A 22,138-nucleotide genomic window follows, 5' to 3' on the forward strand; every position below is an offset into this window, starting at 1 on the left:
ATTTTGTTTATTTTCCATTTAATTTATTAATTATTTTAAATCATTATGCCTGAAGAACAAAGACTTTTCAAACTAGCCATTACCTTCAAGTTTCTATTAATTCTTATTACTCGAAAAAGTACAGTAACTGTAATGTTCGAATCAGGTTGCTAGCAAAATGCGCACAGAAAACATCTATGACTTTCATGAAATCTTTGTGAGCATAGTTATTGACTTTTTAACTAAGTGGAATAGTACAGCAAGACTTTTGGCTTAAAAAAATTTTTCTTTCTTTAATTTTTTAAGAAGCGGGGACGAATCGGCAGAGGAAAAGGTAGACGTGAGCCAGAAGAGGAAGATGAGGAAGATGGGTGTGATGCTGAAGATGAAGAGAAAGGGAAAGTTGCAGCAGAAAAACCCAAGATGAAAGGGAGAAGGGGAAGGAGACCTGCAGGCACTGTGTTGTCCCTGGCTATGTCTGCAGCCTCCAGTGTGGATGTTGAAGGAGTTGGAGAGGTGAAAAAAGAACAAAAACCAGCAGCAGGGAAGCCAGGGAGAAAAAGGAAAATTCATCCACAAGCAAAACAAGCAGAGAGAGAGCAAAAGAGTGAACAGGCTGATGATAAGACAAGCCAGGACTTCACATGTAATAATGGCCAAGGTGATATCGTAGAAAAATCTGTTAAAATGGAACACACAAGCTTGGAAACAAAGCCAGCTACATCTGATACCAATGTGAGGGTTACTGAGGTAAAGCAGACAGAGGTCAGCACACAGAAGATGTGTACACTCATCCAAGGCCAGAGTAAATTCACCAGTCACTGGAGAAAAGGCATGAAAATGAAAACAGCTGGCAGGAAAGCACTATCTGCTCCTGCAAAAAAAAGGAAAAAAGTTAATTCGCAAGATGTAAAAGATGAAGAAGGCAGTGAAGAAGATGATCTACCTTTGAAAGCTTTTACAAAGGGTCTAAAGGTAAGGAAGGAGATGGGGTTTACAAGTTGATGCTGTTACTTGTTACTGTGGTTCTTTGTTCTTACTGTTAATGTGGTCTTTTTTCCCCCTAAAAATTCGTCTTTGTTCTTTGACTTTGTAGTGTGGCATCCCAAATCATTCAGGGTTAGGTTGAATTTGATATGTGATGATGGTCATAATACATGGGCAGTGAGTTACATGATAATCTTATGTTCATTTTGCTGGCTTTAATATGTGTATTTTTTATGTGGACGTTTCAGAAAGAAATCAGACCAACAGATAAGGGTGACAGAATAGATGAACAAGTTGGGGGAAAGCAGAAGCAACAAAAAGGTTTGCTGCCAACACACCGTATATCATCAGAAGGTGTGAAGCCTATCTTATCAGGGGACAAGAAAAAAATTGGCACCAAGCAAGCATCTTCTACAGGGTTAAGGGGTACAATCAAACAAGTTTTTGATGACAAGAAGTTGAAAACTCCAGAAGGTCGTGAAAAAAAAGTTGCAGCAAGCATGGAAATCAAGAAAGAGAGTGATCACAAGACACCCGAAAAAGCAGATGGAAAGGCTCGTATCATAAAGTCTGGGGAAAAGGTTGAAGATTCTCATTGTCCTAAGCAGCACAAGCACAAGCATAGGAAATCTGAGGAGATCATCATTGATCCTACTGTTACAGATCTCTTTAAACCAGATGGAATTATACCCACAGACCCTGTCAAGAAAGAAGAAGCAGATGCAGTAGATGGGAAAGGGCAACATCACAACATCATTTCTGTGGTGAAAGTGGAGCCTGCAGGAGAGGGTAACATGCAAGTAGCCCAGCAAGTCAGACCGGCTGATGTTGGAGCTAGTGTCAGATCTGCTGATGTTGGGACTGGTGCCAGACCAGCCGAAGCTGGAATTGGTGTCAAACCCACTGGTGTTGGAGGTGTTAAATCTGCCGAAGCTGGAACTGGTGCCAGACCTATTGGTGTTGGAGGTGGTGTTGAACTAGCTGAAGCTGGAACTGGTGTTGGAGGTGGTGTTAAACCAGCTGAAGCTGGAACTAGTAGTAGACCTGGTGTTGAAGGTGGTGTTAAACCAGCTGAAGCTGGGGGTAGTGGCAGACCAAATGGTGTTGGAGGTGGCATTAAACCAGTTGAATCTGGAGGTGGTGTAAAACCAGCTGAAGCTGGGCTGGTGGAAGACCTGCTAATGTTGGAGCTGGTGTAAAACCAGCTGAAGCTGGAGCTGGTGTCAGCAGTCAGGGAACAGAAGAAAAGAAAGGGTTAGCGTCTAAAGGAAGTAGTCATTCCTGTGAGGTTGGCTCTGACAAGATTCCTAGTGCCAGTGATAAGACACTCAGTACTAGTAGCATGGAGTCTGAACATGCTGCACGTGTTAAAATGAATCTAGTGCACAACAGAGTTGTTCCCTCCAGGTCACAAGACACCATGATAGAAATGTGTGAAGGTAATTCTGAAGGTGCCAAGAGTGCTTTGAAATCTGTACCCAAAATTATAAAAGAACATGGTACTGATCTGAAGACAAAGGATAACAAAAAATCTGGCAAAAACACAGATCACAAACATCTGCATGCCAAGAGTTCGCTTGAAGGTGAGGGTTTGTTTGGTGAATCCGTGATGTAGTATGAAAACTTCATTGTTAGTTTTTGTTGTAACTTGTTTTTACCAGTATTGTAGTTAGAGGAAAATAAATCTTTGTAAAGATCGTTTGTATAGGTGTGCTTTCAACCTTTTACAGATACTGGCCATGAGAGTGGTGATTTAAGTTATGAAGATGATGAAAATGACTCTGATTGGGAACCTGCTCATGATCCACATACCTTATACTGTATATGTAGGAGACCCCATGGTAACAAGTGAGGATTTTTGTATTTCCTGTTCATGGTGATTATTTTAGTCCTTTCAAAATAAGAAAGCTAAATGAAGCTTTAGCCTTTAAAAGCATAAACAAGCTGATGCTAAATTATCTGATTTACCAGATAACACAATAGCCTAGATAGTGAAAGTGAGATTGCAGTGATGACCATTACAGACCTGTTTACCCTTATGGATTAGTCCTAATCGTTACCAAAAATCTCCAGGGAATTACGAATTTGCCATTACATGTATATTCTGTTGTACATGAAACGTGAAGAGAGAACAGAGAAAGTGGGAAGGTTTGTTTTGATGGGCTCTTCTTTAACTCTGGAAGTTCCCTCATCCTTATTTTTCTTTTAGGCCCCTTTTTTAAAATCCTAGAAAAACCTCTGAATTTTTATAGAAATAAAACAACAGCATTAATTAAATCCATGGCAGTGATAGTCAAAAGGGAAATGAAGAACTCACCTTTCATTTTTGTATAGTTGTATAGTTTTCATAGTTTGTATGGTGTGACTGATTAAACATACCAGATCAAAGGTACAGCTTTTTCCCAGAACAATTACAGGTTGGTTATAAGGGTAAACAGGTTGGCTATTATTTGGAGTTGGAACATGACATAATAAAATTCATAATGTTCGATAATTTTATAATTGCTTCTGTAGCTATTTTCAGTAATGGTGTTTAGTAGGTATACTGTCAACAAATGTGGTTTGTTAATGCCTACAAAGAGAAGGCCTATAATGTAAAACCTGTAAAGTGCATGCTTATGACAGATGGACTATTGTTCAGGTTTATGATATGCTGCGACAAGTGTCAGGAATGGTACCATGGCCATTGTGTGGGTGTGTCACGTTCCCAAGGTCACCAGATGGAGCAAGAAAACAAAGAGTATATTTGTCCTGTCTGTACAGGTATGCATAGCATCTCTCCCTCCCTTTCTAGCTCTCTCTGTCTCTGACAGAATAAATACTTCTTTCAAACACTATCACATCTGTATAGACAGTTGGGAAAAAAATGTTATGGTATAATTTTGTCCATGTATTTATAAACTGCATACTTTGTTATATGGAGAAGGGAAGAAACTTAAACAATGTAAAAAAAATTTTCAGCGCTGCTCATCAGCAATGTTTAGTTAAATATGCATTTAAGTTTGTCATTTTCCTAATCTTAATGAAGTGTTTTGACAACTTTTTTTGGTCCAAGTATTTAGTGGTGGTTCTTTTGTGTTTTTTTTTTTGTTTTGTTTTTTTTGCAGGCACGTTTGTAATAGAAGACAAAGGAAGTGCTGATACAGGGAAGAGAGTATGTATCATATAAAGTTTTTTTTCTTTTAGGGTAACATTTTGCACATGGTATTCTAAAAGCAGCATTTGATGCATGAGTTCTTACTAGTAGTGAGAACTATGTACAGTCATTGGATGTGTGTTTAAAATACATACATCTTTCAAAATATCTGAGGAAATAAGGTTTAAAAAAATACAGGAATATGTAACATTTGGATCCAGAGTACTGTTCATATTAAGCTAGGAGGACCTGAATGTAACAGGATAAGATTAATTCAAAAACCTAACTGCAGAAATCACTATCTAAACTCTGTTAATCTCAACTGGTTTCTTTTTCCTGATGTGAAAGTTTTGTGCCATCCTGTGCAGCAATTCCATCGCAAGTTTTTAGCAACATGAACTGGCAACATACTTTTTCAAAACCCTGGAGAAATAATATTTAAGAATTTATTTTCTTTGATTTAAAACTGAAACATATTGCCATTTCTATTTTGGTGAGACCATTCATTGTATATGTTTTTGTGTGTGTGCGTGTGCCCACACTCTTGTGTGTGTTGTGTGGGTGCATCTCTTCTGTTTTGTACCTGTAGGATTCCCTCGCCGCAAGTGGCCAGGAAGGATCCAAAAAAGCTGAGGGAAAAAACACAGGGAAAAGACAAGGTTCAGTCTCCAAAGATATTTCTTCTTCAAAGTTGTTGCCAAAAGTGAGAGCTCATTTTGCTTAGAGAGATTTTTAGTGAAGTGATAGACAAAAACAGACATGATTTTTCTTCTTTTTTCTTCCATAAAAACCATATGTTGATAACTCATTTCATGTTGTCACCACAAGGAAAAGCTTTATCTAATAAGAGTCTGTTGGGGATGCAGGAGAAAAAAGAAAAATGGAAGCTTCAACGCTGTGTTGCTAATGACTGTCGACGAGAGGCAAGATTGGGGTCTGTGTACTGCAGTACTGCTTGCATTGTTCGACATGCCCAGGACTCATTACGTCTTTTGCACAAGAACACAGAGCAGGCATCAGGCCTCAAGGTAAGCAAGTATATTTTCATTTCCTCTGATTCTCCATGTATAAATGCTTTTCTTCATATTGTTATCAGATTGTGAGCCACGTTGACAAGACATTGTCTTGTTGCATTGTTAATCTGAAACACAAATTCTTGTACTAACTTCCACATTCTGTTTTGCAGACTGTGAACACTTTTGTGTGTGCCTTTGTTCTATCAAGACTTGATTACTGTAATTCTTTGCACTGGCTGTCCATTTGTGTTCACATTCAGTACAAGTCTGAGTTCTGCTTTAATTTTTTTTTAAGACAATTGTCCTGCCTATTTCTTTGAACTTCTCCTTCCCTTCACTCTTTGACCAGTGCACAGTTTCTACTCCTGTCACCAAAGCAATAATTTATGGCGACTGTTCTTTTTTCTTCATACTGTACCCGATGACATGAATGTTTGGAATTATCACGACTAGCTACCTCAATTCCAGTTGTATGTTGCCTATTGGTCAGCAATGACCAATGAATGGGGAGAACACAAACTCACCAAACTTTGCCTCTGAGTTCACCTCTCCAGTTTTTTGTCTGGGTTCATGCAGATGTGCATCAGCTACCTCATTTCTGCAGTCTTTCGGAAATTTGCTCTGTGCAGCTTATGAAGTGCAGTGAAGTCTCCTGCTATCTAACAAATGGTCACAGTACCAAATGCCTGTCCTGCTCAACATTATCATGAAGTTTGCCGCTAAAAGCAGGGTGCAGGCGGTCAGAGACGGGAAAGCAAACACCTCAGCCTGTTGTGTGCTGTTGTCTTTAAAGTGGTATAGGGTAAGGATAGACAGCCATTAAAGTGCCTCATCTCTCTACACCGAGTGACAGCAGTTCCTTGACACTACTTCCTTCATAGAGAGGGACCAGGCAGGGTGGCGATGCAGCGTGTTTGTGCCCGTCTGACGGGTCTGTTAGAAAAGAAAAGAATGGGCCCCTCTGGTGTCTAATGCACTTCTCCTTAGATAATTTTGGGGTAGAAGTGTCTGTATTTGCATTGTGTTTGCTAAGCATGTTTCCTTCTATTCGAGGCATTCCATTCATGACTGCGCAGTCAGTGGTCCTGATCCTATGTGTGATGCATAGCCAGTCGGACGGGTGGGTGGGGAGGTTGACATTCTTGAGCTTTGCTAACGTGTTTCTTTGCCTTCTGCATGTGTCTGTGTGCTCATGAAGTTACATTTGTTGCCTACCCTTAAAAAGATATGTGCACAGTGTTGATGTTTAGAAGTGCAGCAGGATTTTAGCAAAGGGCCGGTGGAGAGGTGAAAAAACTCCATTATAGCAGTGACTCACCTGTCAAGGGCTGGAGCTTTCTGAGGTGTCACCAGCTAACGTGGCGGACTTCTGCTCTGGCTGTTTAATGTGAAGGTGTCGGCATAACCATCATCCGATACCTTTCATCAGTTGGAACTATGGGATGTGGGAAAAAATAAGATTTGTCTAACCATCTGGCAAATTTGGCCCATGCACGACCAGTGGGTCATTCTTTATTCCTGTCTTGAAATTTAAGGTGGGTTCTCTAAATTCTCGTAATTTTGAACCCTTGTCCCGGGTTCTGTTTAAGTTGCCCTCGATGGGTCCTCAAGAGGCTACTTTGCACCCATTGCCTAGTAGTAGAGCAGATCCCCATGATCAGTTAGGCCACTAGATCCAGTGCATGCGTTACCTATTTTTTTATCATAAGGAGGGGCAGATTACGTCTGTTTCTACTGTTGCACAAAAGTAAAGTAGACATAACAGTGCAGACTATGGCAACCTGGATAAAATCAGTGATTCAGCATGTATGGATCTCTCACCCCAAGCAGATTCCCTAGTTCAGGCTAAGCCCATGAGGTTTGAGTTGTGGAACTAGCCTTGCTTCTCTCATAATTGGGTAAGCCCTAAAAGAGATTATTGAAACAGTAGGCTGGTTCTCAGATTTTCCTTCACTCAGTTTTACCTGAGAGACCTGGCGCTTCATTCTGTTGGAACTGAATGCTGTTGGGAGCGTGGCAGCAAGGCAGCATATTTTGACCAACCTGCCCTGCCTACTCTGCTCAGTAAACCAGCTTGGCAAGGCCTGCCGTCAGCTTGGAATTGAAGCACCTCTTATAAATTTTGATGGGGATGCCTTTGCTAGCCTTTTTGCTGGTTACCACACACCCCCACCTATTTTTATTCTCCACATAGTCATGTCATCTGGTACAATATGAAAAAAGAAATATCATTTTTCATGGTAAAATTCCTCTCTTACCAGATGACATGATTGCTAGTTCCCTCCCACCTCCCCACTGTGGGTTTCTGTTCAGTCTGGCAAAATACTGGAGAGCTGAACTCACAGGTGAGAGGGGGAAGGATGGGGGGTGAGTTGGGTGACTTTGTGTTCTCCCTGTTTATTAGTCATTGCTGACCAGTTGAGAACAGACAGCTGGAATAGAGGTAGCAAGTCAGAATAATTCGTCATCTGCTAAGTACTTGAAGAAAGGAATTTTACCATGAAAAATGGTGTTTTTATATATTGTGCAGGAAAACAATGGAACCCCCTTCCTCTTTATATCTGTCACTTTCTCACCATTGAGTCTTTTAACCATGTGTTAATACATATTTTGATAGTCAACTTCTAGTAGTCTACTTTTTTTTTCTCTCTTTTTCCCCGCTTTTGTATCTCTTGATTTGCCTTTTAGCTAACCCTTTGACGTTATGGTCTGTTACCTCAGCGTTTTCTCTGTCTTTTGTGCTTCATTCTCATCATTGCCTATCTTTCTGTTCTGTCATGTATGACCCATTAAATTAATTTCTGTGTCAAGCGCTTTGTGCATGCTACAATATGAGAACATATTGCACATTTTAAAAATTAATTTCTTGAAAACTATTTTTTGTCCATAGAAAATAAAAGTAGAAAAGTGATGTAAATAAACTTGAAGGTACAATGTGTGTAAGTATTTCATAAAGATGTGTCGTCTGTTAGGAGAAGGCGTCTGACAGACGCAGCTCCAGTGAAGACAATCGTGTTATGGTGTTGGAACGGCGAAGCGGACGTGTTTTGTCTGGATCTCAGGCACCTACTGAGGCCCAGCTTGAGATATGGTTAGAAACACATCCAACATTTGAAGTCCTGCAACCATCTGTAACATCTTCATTCTACAAAAGTAAAGGTATAGGTTTTGTTGTCAGTGTCTCCTAAGTAAGCGTTTGTGTTTGGTATGTTAACAAGGATGCATCTTAAATAGAAGAAAAAGACAAAAGAATTTTGTATATCAGATGAAAAGAGAAATTCCTTCAGTAAAAGCATACTAAAAAAAATTGTGGCCTTGTTACAAAGCTTACACAGCTACTTTTGAATATTGAAAAATCAGGTAAAAAGATGCATCTTGTTTAGTTTTGCGTGTTAGGTGGATATATTTTTATAGATTTATAAACCTTTGACTAGAAAATAGCAAGTGAAAGAGGATTATCTTCATTTCAGAAAAGGACAAACCCCGAAAACACAAAAGCCCTCATGGACAAATTCCAGTCAAAAAGGTAGAAGAGAAGAAAGAAGCAGACTCAGGGGCAAACAAACATAGCAAGTCAGATGATGGGCCAGATCTAGTGCGCCTCAATGTTAGAAAAACACTGCGTGATGCTCTAGCTACAAGGTACTTTGCAATTCAGCTGGCCATTGTTTCATAAATTTGTTTACCCATCTGCCTTCTTTTTTTTAATATATACAAACAACTTTATCTTAGATGTAGTTGTTTCTTGTTTTTGGTTCAGCTTTGTGAATGATGTTTTTCATTCTTGAAGTGTCTACTTGTGAATTCTTTTAGAGCTGAGGATGCAGATGACATCATGCTGTCTACAAGTGAGATTAAGCATCTTGCACTGGCTATAGAGGAAGAATTATTTAAAGTATATAACAGCACTGGACACAAATACCGAGCCAAATACCGAACACTTCTTTTTAACCTGAAGGATCAAAAGAATAAGGTAATTCTTAGGCTAGATATTACCAACTAAATTTTAGTGTTGGATCCTCTCAGACATGGCATTGCAAATTTTTTTACCACACACTGGAATGGCACATATAAAAAATATTTGGAAGGGTTGATCATATATACTTTTCCTCAGATGTGCTTAAGAGGACTGCCCCCTCATTTTGCCTAATCTGTGAATCTAAATTGACACTTGGTGTTTTCTATTGATCTAGGCTTTATTGTTGTTCCATTTACTCTGTTTTGGATTGTTTTTTTGGGACCCATTTCAAGTTGTTTTTCGCTATAGACATTTTCATCCACTGATGGTCTGATTAGAAAACAGTGCTAATAAAAGAAAGAATGAACTTATAATTAAAAAAAATTATTTTTGTTCATTTAATTTCAGGGTCTTTATCGTAAGGTGTTGACAGGGAAGATTAAGCCATCCCACCTGGTAAAGATGACCACGGAAGAGCTAGCATCACGAGAATTGGCAAAATGGAGGGAGATGGAAGTCAAACATGTCAGTAGTGCAAAACTATTATTAAACAACTGCAACAGTCACAGGGAGTGCAAATATAGAGTTTACAGAAATGTTGTCTGAACATAAAACAAAGAATATGTAGTGATTTCCAGATGATGTAACCCTATTCACACCTTGTTTTCGCTGTAGTTTTTTTTTTCTGAGTTGGATGGATCTTGCTTTTGATTATTGATGATGATGAGTTTGCTGGTAGCTGGTGTATTTTGCTATATAACTTACAATAGTACAAGAAAAGAGCTGCAATTGCTGTGATTTCAGGCACTGGAAATGATTGAGCAGACAGAGAAAGAAGCCATGAAAGGAGGGCAACATCATATCAGAAAGAAGACACATAAGGGCGAGGTGGAAGTAGAAGATGAAGATATGAGCACTTTGGTGGTCAGTATATTTGCTGCCTGCTGTAGAGGGGTCACAATGTAGGACACTTAAAGCAATCAAAATTGTCTTCAGTAGCTGTTAGCAGCATTGCACTTAAATGAAATTTTTCAAAACTTTTTTCAGCATAATTTCTTAATGTACCCTTACAAATTTTTATTTATAGTTATTTATTGACAACAGTTGTTTTGTTTTGTTTTTTTTTTTTGCTAGATATTCAGTTACCTAAATAGCTTTGCACTTTTCTGAATTATTTCTTTCCATGTTTAAAGTCGCGTGTTGAAGAGCAAAAGACCAAACCAGAGAGTAAAGAGGAGGAGACAGCTGTTAGTACAGTTGTGGATACAACAGATCAGCATCGTACTCATCTCTTTGACCTCAACTGCAAGATCTGTACTGGCAAAATTCTACCACCTGCAGTAGAGGAGACTTCTACAAAGCCAAAGGTAAAAGAAAAGGAAAAAAAGTAACAACTTTTTGTATCTTTGAACTTTTCACATTGGAAGCTTTAAATTTTCTTTTTCTTTCTCAGGTTTTTGTAATTTTTTTTTTAATGTTGCTTTTCAGATGAAGGGTACAAATCAGAAAAGTAGAAATCCATCTAAAAATTACAGTCAGATTTAATATTCTATGTAGTATTTACTTCCAGAGATAAAAATCAAAAATGTACTGCTGACATTGTAACCAGTTTGATTGTCATGTTGTGTAAAAAGGGGTTGGTTACTGGGGTGTTCACATCCTATCCCGCGTTCAATATTTAGAGGTCCAATTTGTTGTGCTGCTGTGTAATGTATGCCTTTCATCATCATTTTTTTCTACAGAGTATGGCCCACACTGTCAGTGAGGAGGAAGAGGACAAAGCAATTCCTGCCAAGACTGCTCAAGAGAAAAAGGAGAGAGAAATAAAACCAGATGCTGCTGCTCTTAGCGCCCGCTATGTACATTCCAGTGATGGTGAAGCCATAGTCCCTGTTGTCAGCCAGAGAACACCATCCCTGTCTCATGTCACTGTTGGGTGAGTTCTTAATGCCTCTCTTTCCTGTCATTCTGGGATCATCAGTGTGTTGGATATCTTTACAGTCTTTATGATGGACATGAGCCGAACTGTTTTTATTAATAAATTTGTAAATACTTCCAAAACTTCTCAGTTAATTTTAGTTTTGGTCAACAGATCTCCAGATTCTGCACTGCAGTCAGGATTAGAATCAAAACCAAAGTTTACACCATCAGGACCCATGTTGTGGAAAGGATTTATCTCAATGCAAGACTTTGCAAAGTTCTTCACATCTGCCTACAAAGTGTCTGGTCCTGTTGAAAATTTGGTAAATTTTGCAAGATTTTATGTTATTAATTTTTTTTTTAAAGTGCTGATTGAAACAAAAAACTAATGGGTTTAATTGCAAATTCAGAGCTAATCTGCAATTTGTGCACTTTACTAAACTACAAATATATAATGTATACTTATATAATACTTTGTTTGTTCTATACCAGACCTTACCAGACACTGTACAGATTTGTGGTCGTATAAGTCCTGATCAGATGTGGGATTATTTGGGCAAGATTCGTCAAGCTGGTTCACGAGTAAGCTGTTTATGTATCAAGAATATTTTTGCTGTAATTTCTTCTGTTGCAACTGTCAGCCCATGGCTTTATGATGTTACAGGCTTTTTATGGAGCTTATATGACAGTCATCCGTAACAAATGCAACAGTCTAATGCTATGGAAAAATTTAAAAACCTTTGCACTGCTTATGACAGGATATCTGCATCTTACGATTTATTCCTGGAAGTGATGACGAAAAAGTGGCCTACGTCCATTTATATTCATACCTGAACAGTCGAGGGCGATGTGGTGTAGTGGGAAATGTTCCCAAGGATATTAAAGATCTTTACTTGGTACCCTTGGCTTCCCACAGCAAAATACCACAAGTTCTTCTTCCATTTGATGGTCCAGGTATTGTACTTTTCCTTTTCTTAAGCCTTTCTTCCAGTCCTTGCTATTCTCGTGTACATTGTTTTGCAAAGTACATAGCAAAATTAAACAAAATTCTTTGTTCTATAACCTGAAAAATCCTGTATAACAGGTAATGTGAATTATTAATACTGTTCTATAATTTGTTTTACGAAGTTTACTATGAACATTTTGTGACTCAAACGATTGATATACAGCGTCTTGCTGCTTCTCTGACCTTTGTTGTAGTCTTTATATATTCTGGGGTTTTTTTTTGCAGCATCCCAGTGCAAGTAAGCACTCAGTTCAGTTTTTATTATGAGATACCATGGCATGTCATCTGTTAATAAACATGTTAGTTTGCAAAGTTAGCCATTTGTCTCTTGACTGGTACTGGTCGTTTGGGGGAGCACATGAATAGATGTAGCAGCTGACAAGGTCTGCACATGCATGTTATGGGCCAGGATGGCTAGTCAACTTCAGTTTGTAAGCCAGTTCTTCCTCTGGCCACTGTGGTGTTGATCACCTTCCAAGGTACCTTGAAGAATAGTCTTCTGCCAAGTGTCATTCTGGGTCACATGACCAGACCAGCTTAAGTCATTGGACTCTTGCAAGTAGAGGTTCCTGGTATCAGCTATACTTTGTACAAAGTCATTGGCTTTATGCTGATCGTGCGAGATCTGGAGCTGCCTCCTCAGGCTTTTGTTCTTGAATGCCTGGATTCTCGTCTCCATATCGGTGAGCAGAGTCAGCATTTCACATCCTTAAAGTAGGGTCAAGACGAGGGACTTGTACAGGTTATTCTAAAAAGTACTAGACCCTGTCCAGCCTAGCCATTGCTGCTGCTGTTGCTTTTGTAATCCTGATAAAGATATCTGTTGTTGAGCTGCTGTCTTTAAAGAGGGTGGCTCCAAAGTACTTGAAACTGCATACCTCTTTGAGCTATACTCCATTCCTGCTTTGCCATTTCTAATGACTATGACTTTATCAATGCTGGTCTCCATTCCGCACACGTTATCATCTGTCTTTAGCTGAAAGTTGTACAGCTCTTTGCAATATTCAGTCTTTTAGTTGATTACAACATTGTTTTCTGTGAGAAGGCATCCATTGCTTTTCAGGGGCTGAGGTCTTTTGTTGACCTTTCTTCACGAGGATCTTTAGTAGTTGGTAGGCCTTTTGCTGTCATCGCATACCATTCCCTCCTTTATGGTCTGGCAGCAGCCCTCAATACGGTTCTCCCTGGCTGCTTTCATTACCTTCCTGATGGCACAATTCATTTCTTTGTACTTAAAAGCTGTACTTTGTACTTTTTCTTTCTTTCTTCAAGGCATGTTTATGTCAGAGAGATCTACGATATTCTTGACCCAGGGTTTTTTTCCTTCCTTTGATGCCCTAGCACTTTCACTAGCTGTTGACACTAGCACTAGCAGGGATGTCTAAATCACAGTTGTCCAAATTCAGTGCAGCAAATTTACCCCCAACTTTGGCCTTAAAGATTTCTGCAACTTTGGGGTCTTGCAGCATCTTCAAATCAGAGTGAATTGGGAGATGTGTGAGTGGCACTTTATCTTCAGCTTCAACTTTAGGCTTGTTAAGACAAGGTTATGGTTGATTTCTGCTTATTTCATTCATTTCATGTTTTATCCATCTGTCTCTTATAATTTCTGTAATTTTTTTTTCAATAGAATAGTTGCATGCTTTCTGAAATAATTAGCACAGAATTGTCTGTATGAGCTGAATACCTGGAGATACACTGTTATGCAGGCCTGGAGAGCAATCGCCCCCATATGCTGGTTGGCATTATTGTACGCCAAAAATCCAAGCGACCCAGTGACTGGCAGCCTCCAAGCAAGACAACCACTAGCACCACAGTGTCTCACGATAGTCCATCTCAGAGTAAGAAGATGCGCATGTCATCAAAAGACACTGAAGCTTACTCACCCACTGCCCAAGGAGAGGATACAACTGGTCATGAGCCACTGTACATACCAACACCAACTGTTGCCATTCAGCGCTCAAATGCTTCAGCCACCTCTTCGTCTTCTTCTACCCCATCTTCCTCAGACAGAGGATCTTCATCAGTTTCTTCAGCCACTCTGCCATTAAGTACAAGTTTGAACTTGCCATCACAAAAAAGTTCAAAGGTGCTTATCTCTGGATCAGGGAAGGCAAGGAGGCGCACAACAACTCGTGGTGAGTTAACCTGAATTCTTACTGACTTTACTAGCTGACAAGATCATAGAAGATATATAGCTAACCTTGCCTTATAACCATGTAAACAGGTAGTAAGGTATCTTTTATGGTCACTTCATCAGGAAACCACATCAAGGAAACCACCAAAAAAAATTGTCCTCCTAGGGAGAAAACTAGTTTGTACAAAGCAAGAAGATACCAAAAACCAGCATGTGCAGAGCAGAAAGCTATAACCCCTCAAAAACTAGTGTGTACAAGATGGAAAGCTTAAAAAACCAAACAAAAACTAACATGGACAGGGTAAAAAGTTAACCAAAAAATTGGTGCGTACAAGACAGCTAACCTGAAAAGCATGTGTGTTGACAGAAAGCTAATCAAAAACTTCAACCAAGATTGCTCCAGTGTATTTCAGTGTATTTCATTGGGGAGCTGGGATATAATATGAGTAAAATATAACATAGTAAAAAGCGTTCAAGAAAGAACCAAAAAGTCTAGAACTCATGAGTTTGAAATGTAAATTTAAAAACAGAAAAACCGGAAATGAAAAAATATATATATATCAAACGATATGTTTTTGTATGTGACACTTTGTTGTGCATAAAATAGTATATCACTAACCTGTTTTATATGGATTTTTACTCCTTTTTCACTGATCAGCTTGTTGTCCTATGTTTTTGTCTAGGCTTTTATCCAATTTCTTTCTGCTTCTAAGCCCATATTTCATATACACCAATATATATATCCCTCATAAATTTAATGTTTTGTGCATTTCTTGCACTATTTGTTTGGTACTTTACGCTTATCTTCAAATTTGTAACTATTGTATACATTTGCATACATACACACAAAGTCTCCTCAAGAAGATTTCTTTTTAGGTGTCACTATATCATCCCTTTTTGTGGTTTGGCTTGAAAAAGATGCTCTAGTCTGTAAAATAGTGGTACAATGAACTTAATATATTGAACACCATCATGCTGTGAAGCAAGCTGTCATTCATATGTGGGATGGTGTTACAGATGGCGCTGAACCTTATTCACCCAGCAACATAGTAGAGGCTGATGCTCCATATGATCCAGAAGATGAGAGTCAGTTTGTGGAGATGGAGGTGAGTAGCAGCATTGAAGATGTGGGGGCCATTCCTGAGAGCAGCAGCACAGGTCCAGAGGCTCAGTCACGCGAGGGCAGCAGCAAAGAAAAGAGTGTATCACGAGAGGCAAGTGCTGTGTCTGCTTCTAGCTCACTCAGTGTGGACAGCATTGTCCAGAAAATCTCTGCTAGCACGAGTCCTCAGGAGATCTCAGCTCTCATGGTCACAGCACTGGCATCAGCCAAGAACTCTGCAGAGCAGCAGCAGCTGCTAGCCTTATTGGCCAGCAGGGTGGAACAGCAGAAAAAGATCAATGCAAAGAAAAAGTTTAAAGACAAACACAGTCAGCCAGTAGATGGAAGGGAAGTGTTGCCATCTGAGACAAGTGTTTTTGCTTCTGATTTGGAGTCACAGCTCATCCTTTCATCCTCTTCTGTAAACACAGAGCTAAGCAGTATCACAGTCAGTCAGTCTTTGTCCACATCAGCTGGGCCAGCAACTGTGCACACCCCAAGCATCAAGATTGGTGTCACATTGGCTGGTCAGCAGAGCATAAATCCAGCTCAGTCTATTTCCAGAATCTCTTCTTTAACTCCAGATACAGAAAACATGCCACTTGCCTTAAAGGCACTAATGGAAGACCTCAAAGGCAACACGCAGATGAGCAAGGCTGTTGATAAAAGAACTGAACGAGATCGTCGAGATCTGGAAAAAAAAGAATCCTCACAGCTAGCAAAAGATACACCTGTTAGAGTTGGCCAAGCTGTTTCCAGCATAGCAGATCCAGCTGACTGTAAAGCAGAAACAAACATCACTGAAGGCAAAGTTGAGATTTTGGAACCAATCATTCCTGGCCTTGGGGGGGTGGAAGATGAAGTGAAGGAAGGAAATAATATGACAGTTAATACTGAAGTTATTGAATCAAACAGTATTTTTGGAATGCTTGCATCTTCTAAGCTTGCTGAAAGTGATAACATGGTCAGGACAGGACCTGCTGATAATGGAGATCAGCTCAAAATGATGGGACTGAATGCTCCTGCTACTTTGGCACTTGGTGATACAGACCTGCGTCAGCTGGTGCTACCAGGTCTGGATTCCAAGTTCTCTGGTTCTGTAGAGCAGGTGAGCAAGTCTGATGAGGTTATTCTCTCCTTACAAGACCAGGATGACCGATTTCCACCAAAGACAGGTTTTTCAGGCCTTCCTTCCACTGTTTCAGCTTCATCACCTCTCCTGCATCCATCCTTACCTCCTAGATTTGCAGCATCCCACAGACTACCTACTTCCTCTGGATCTTCTATTCATCCTTTGCACAGTCAGCATCCACTAGACATTCAAGATGTTGATCACCGCCGCCCTCCTCATTCTGCTGGGCCATATTCTAGTGGTGCTGTTGGCCTTCCGTTGTTTTCTTCACGAACATCAACCCAACCACCCCCGCCTGGAACTGAAATGGAAGACACAGCAATGGCAAGATGCTTTGGAGTTGTTGGTGTAGGAGATGTAGATATGAGGCAACAAGCCCCAAAGAGAGGTGGTGCTCCGCTTACTGCTGGGGATCAGTCTGTTGAAAAAGTACCCCGCCGTGATTCCAAACTGCACGGGGTCATCACTCAGCAGCCACCACCCCTTCCTCCTTTACCCCCACAACCACCACCTCCTCCTCCTCCTCCTCCCAGCACTTCACTAGCAGCTGCTGGCCCTGATCCAGAGACTGGCAGGATTCCTCCTGAATTTGGAGATCGATCTAGTTCCATGACCTTCCGTCCAGAGATAGGCAGACATGGGAAGATAGAGCGCCCCAGTGGAGGAGTAGCACACCGAGAAGAAAGCCAGTCTCTGATCCCTGCAAGAGGGGACAGCACTGGTCAGGACTATCACCCTAGGCAGCAGCACAGTAGTGAACACCACCCACGGTACTCACCCTTGCATGGTCGTCGTCATTACCACTCATCTCCTCATCATCACAGATATGGGCAACATGCATCTGATGGAAACCGGCACAGCAAGAATAGTCATTTGAACAGAGGGAGACATTAATCATTTTGGTTTAAATCCCCTCATGAAATACTATGAAATTCTGCATACATGTGGAAAATTTGATATTCAGTTTCCATCAGCTTTAGGTGTGCTCGTAATTTTTTACCTATAGTGAAGCGTTCACAATGTAGCCATGTTTTAGGGAAAGAAAAATAAGAACCACATTCAAAAATTGCTTGTAAAATGATTGTTGATAGAGTTATGTTTCATCAGCAGGACAAAAATACATTACCTGTGACACTTAGATGTTTGGCTTAGAAGTGTGTAAGCTTGGATTTGTCTGTTGGTATCCATTCAGCAAAGTTCACATTCACAAACTCTCATGCAGTAAAGAAAGAGAACCAGAAAAAGCATTGTTTATGGCTAGGGTGCAGCATTCTCAGGGACATATTCAGATCTAGAGGGTGCTGGGAGAATTTTTGTATAGGGCTTGCCACACAAAAGCTATTAATATCTTCAAGTAAAGAATTCACTTTGTTCACATCTGTTTAGCTTGTCAGATCTTGAAAGCTTTTGTTTAGATACTTTCAGTATCTATTTAATGCATCGCTTCTGTCATGTTTTTGGAGACTGGGATACCAATGTGCATTTTGTTCAAGTGACCCTGCCAAGGTGTTTTATCATTATTTAGTTTTCAGACATTGAATATAAAGAAACTGCAATTATTCTGCATGATATGGACCAACCAGTGTGTTGTTTGGGTTTTCTGTATGAATACCTGGAAAAGTTTGTAACAGTGAAGAGCATTAACTTTCCTAGAGAGGAGAAACATCCCAAACATGCAAGGGTCAAAGAACGTACACAAAGAGGGCACAGTGTACAGAGGGTAGATAAGTAAGCATGATGGTCCTGGTAGAGCTGTGTATTGCGATGATATGGTCTCCATTGCTGGTGTGGTGTAAAACAATGACAGCAGTCTGAGAATGCTCTTTTTCAGTGTGACAACCCGTTCAGTTTGAAAACTTGAATAGGGAAGAGCATGTGACATGAGATGTTTGAATATGATTTTGTGGAGCTCTGTAAGGCAGGGTTTAGAAGTGTTTGTGAGGAAGGAAACAGCTGCTTGCTGGGAATGGTTGTGACAGTTTACACAGAAGTAAATGAATATGTAAAGGTTGATTGATGATGTTCATCTACACATAATCATAAATAAGGTGGCAAAAATAATCAGGAATGTTTGTATGGTGTTAGCATGAAGTGCGGCCCTATGCTTCTCTAGGAGTAACAAGGACTAAACTAGCATGAAGTCTTGAGTAATTAAAGAAATGTGAACATTAATCTTTTTACAGTATCTGCATTGCCACAGGTAATAATCACCAGAATGTTAAGACTTTGGTCAGTGCAAGAAGCCTTTACAAGATTGAAAACATCAAAATTGCAAGTTAGCCCAGATGCATTTATGTACAGTGTTTCCCATCCATAAAAACAAGATATTTTCAGAGCCCCAGTTCAAAATGTTTATTCATTCATCCCTTTGCTAGTTCACAAAGGGTTGTGCTGATCCACCAGAACTGGTCATTGCAGTTAGGAGGAGGGGGCAACTGTATATCTGCACTAGTTGATGATGCTCGCCACTTATGCCTGTCATGTTTGCCATGAGTTCTTCCTTGGTGTTGACCCCACTCCCCCATTTGTGCAGTATAACTGTTGCGAGAAGTCATGGTGGCAAATATGAGTCCACATTTCCCATCCATACAGTAAGATGGCAACTATAAGGGATTTACATAGTCTGTATTTGGTAGCAGATCTGATAATGTTGCACCAGATCCTGTTCAACAGTCAGTAGCTGTTGCAATGCTGATGCAGATGTCAGATGTAATCTTTGGAATGATTAGCTCCCAAATACTTAAAGCTGTTCACCTCCTCAAGCTGTTTGCTGTTCATGTAGCTCTCTGCTGTTGTTGCCATTGGCATTAACCATGATTTTGCTGTTGTCAGTGATGACCTCCATTTCATGTGTTCAAATTATCAGTCAGTAAGGTCTTGTAGTTTGCTCTAGGTTCCCGCCATCAGATCAACGGCTTCTGTGAAGCATAGGTTGCTTAAGGGCCTCCCACTGGTGGAAATAGAGGTATGATGGTTATGAAGAGTTTCTCACACACTATTTTCCTAGAGTATGTTGAGCAGCATAGGTGATAGGATGCATTTCTGGTGGACACCCACTGTTGTCTAAAAGAAGTCTTATTGTTGTTTGTTGATGTCCACTCATACTACACTCATTGACCTCTTGTATGGCACTTGGATGACTTGAACAAAGCCCTTGGTGTTGAATGTTCATATCGCATTCCACAGTCCCTCTTGCCAGTCTATCAAATGCCTTTTTTAAAGTTTATAGTTTTGAAGAAATCTTACTGGTGTTGTAGAATGTGATATCTGAAGATATGTTCAGCTGTGGTCCTTCTTGAGGCCAGCCTCTTTTTGTGCTAGCAGTCTCATCAGTATTGCTTGAGCTCTTTAGTTCTTTCATCTTGCTGAACTGGCGTAGACATTTCACATGCTAATGAAAGCCCCTTCTCTCAGCTTTATTGGTGGCTTGGCTCCAGCAGCACACTGCCTTCCTGGAGCTTGGTGGTGGGATGCAGTCATTGTTAATCCAGGCCATGACTGATCTGGCATAGTACTTTGTTTCTTTTATCCATGTCCTTTCTCTGGACAGTTGGTGGAGACCCTAAATCAGTGGTTCTTAACCTTGTTTGAGGTACCGAACCCACCAGTTTCATATGCACATTCACCGAACCCTTTAGTACCATCATGAATTTATATAATCAATCGGGTGTGTCTTGACCTCGTGGCGGAAGCTCTGCCAAACCCCTGAGACTGACTCACCGAACCCCTAGGGTCCGATAGAACCCCAGTTAAGAACCACTGCCCTAGATTATTGGGGCACTCGGTAATTTGCAAATCTAACATACCTAGTTTTACTCTTGTGTAGCGTGCATGGATTCAAACCCCTCCTCCCCATTGGGCACTAGTGTTTTGGTAACCTACTCAATTGGAGAAGCTTTAGACCATTCAACCATCAAAACACACTAGATAACATAAATGCATTTTTCTTCAAACAATTGCAGAAAAAGTATTTATCAATTTAAGTGCTAATACTGTGTTAGTGTTGTGTTTTTATACATGTTAAACTTGCATTTGACTACAAGTAATGACAGAACATCAGTTTTCATATATGGTTTATTACAAAATGTATGCATGTTTTTACATGATGGGAAACATTGTTTACAACTTTTGCACCAAAAAAGCCTTACAATTTAGAGATAATTGAAAAAAATTAGTTTACCATGATTAAAGGTAATCAAGAAACTGCTGCTGGAGGCACACATTTCAACTATAAAGCATGCCTGGTTCATATATATATATACCATTCTGATTGTTAAGTTCCTATTTCACAGACTTAGGATTCCACATTCAGGAATTAGAATCTTGCACTAATTTTCTCAATCTTTTAAATTTAAAAAGAAATCCCATCTTTTGATGAAAATTGCTTTTACCTCATTGAAGAAGCTGAATGATTGTGTGGTTGATGGATTAATCATGGTTTTTGTAAATCATGAGTGCACACAATGGTTTTATTTGTACTGAAACCTTCATAAGGAATATATTTTATTCATAACAACACACCCTCAAGTTTATAGAAAATTGTCAAACTGTTTAGAAATCACATTGAATGTTTGGCAATGCTCCAGTAGGTAGGCAGCATCTAAATTGGCAAGATACCTTCATGACACTGAAGAGGTAGTTATACTTAGAATTCATCAGGTTTGCATATAATACCAGTGTGAGCAGTGATTTCATACTATGTTTGCCAGCAGTCAATGTAAACATGGTAGTTTCTTTTAAAAATTTTTAATTTGTAAGTATGTAAATACCTTTTGTGTTATATTTGTTGTCTTGGCATTACATGAAATAAAAGTTATGATATGTTAGCCTGTTTGTGCTTTTTGTTTTTCCTAACACCTTGTAATTTACATTTCACACAATGGCAAACAGTCATGGCATGATGCTTTGCTATTGTAAACCAGTAACAATATGAAAGGTGGCCTACACCTTTATTTGAATGATTTTATCTTTCTCAGAAACTTAAAGCAGGATTTCATAGTGCAGGTCATTAACCCTCTTAGCACTGCATAAAAGCAAAGACTGGCTAATAACTGAAGACTGTGAAGACGATAGTGGGTGAAATTTGTTATAACTGTTGCTCTCAGGTAAACTTTAGACCAAGAAACCTATACATTTTTGGAAAGGAGAAAGCTTGAACTTTGCAATAAAAGTAATAAAAATCGCCTTCCCCAGTAACACCAAAATCATGGCTCATTGGGCTCTAAGGGTTAATATCAGTTTGTAAACAGGTGTTTTCCCATCTTTGTTTAAAAAGGCCCCTTCTTAAGACGTCTATGCTTGATGTCAATGTTTTTAACAACTATCACCCAGTTTCGCCTCCGTCAATTTCATATTTGTTAGTTGATCTGCGTGAAGTTTTGTGTCTAATTCTCATCAGTACATCTGTTACATATTTGCTACTTTCTTGGATGGATTTTTGTGTCTGCGCCACTTTTCATCTTTTCCTGTAGCATTTTATTTCTACTATCACATCTGTGTCATCTTGCCATTACATAGATCTGTTTATTGGCAGTGTAGACTTCAAACACTGATTGCCTCCAACTGCTTCAGAATGTCAAGCTATCATAGCATGCTTTGCCTGTACAGACCAGTCTGCAATGATTGACATCATGTATCTCCAGGAAACTCAGTGAAATATGCCGCTCAGACTAATCTGACTGATGCTAATGTTGAAAAAGGCCTTTGAACTGACTGCTGTACTTGTGTCTTATGTCCGCACTTCTCCGTGACCTGACTACAGCACT

At 39.7% G+C, this 22,138-nt stretch overlaps 1 protein-coding gene across 1 annotated transcript in view; it reads left to right on the plus strand.

Annotated features, from left to right (window-relative positions):
* LOC112561389 overlaps nucleotides 1-21,199 on the plus strand; it is a 31,140-nt gene extending 9,941 nt beyond the window's left edge. The window contains 20 exon segments of the mRNA XM_025233867.1: nucleotides 286-954; nucleotides 1,215-2,158; nucleotides 2,161-2,549; nucleotides 2,697-2,814; nucleotides 3,608-3,729; nucleotides 4,074-4,120; nucleotides 4,692-4,805; nucleotides 4,969-5,130; nucleotides 8,091-8,277; nucleotides 8,589-8,760; nucleotides 8,932-9,091; nucleotides 9,485-9,601; nucleotides 9,881-10,000; nucleotides 10,270-10,443; nucleotides 10,819-11,012; nucleotides 11,169-11,319; nucleotides 11,489-11,578; nucleotides 11,755-11,950; nucleotides 13,712-14,140; nucleotides 15,157-21,199. Of these exon segments, the coding sequence (XP_025089652.1) occupies nucleotides 286-954; nucleotides 1,215-2,158; nucleotides 2,161-2,549; nucleotides 2,697-2,814; nucleotides 3,608-3,729; nucleotides 4,074-4,120; nucleotides 4,692-4,805; nucleotides 4,969-5,130; nucleotides 8,091-8,277; nucleotides 8,589-8,760; nucleotides 8,932-9,091; nucleotides 9,485-9,601; nucleotides 9,881-10,000; nucleotides 10,270-10,443; nucleotides 10,819-11,012; nucleotides 11,169-11,319; nucleotides 11,489-11,578; nucleotides 11,755-11,950; nucleotides 13,712-14,140; nucleotides 15,157-17,267 (6,666 nt within the window). The 3' untranslated portion in view covers nucleotides 17,268-21,199.
* Nucleotides 21,200-22,138: the final 939 nt, after the last annotated feature.

Source organism: Pomacea canaliculata, linkage group LG4, assembly GCF_003073045.1.
Source record: "Pomacea canaliculata isolate SZHN2017 linkage group LG4, ASM307304v1, whole genome shotgun sequence".
In the NCBI taxonomy this organism is placed as follows: Eukaryota; Metazoa; Mollusca; class Gastropoda; order Architaenioglossa; family Ampullariidae; genus Pomacea; species Pomacea canaliculata.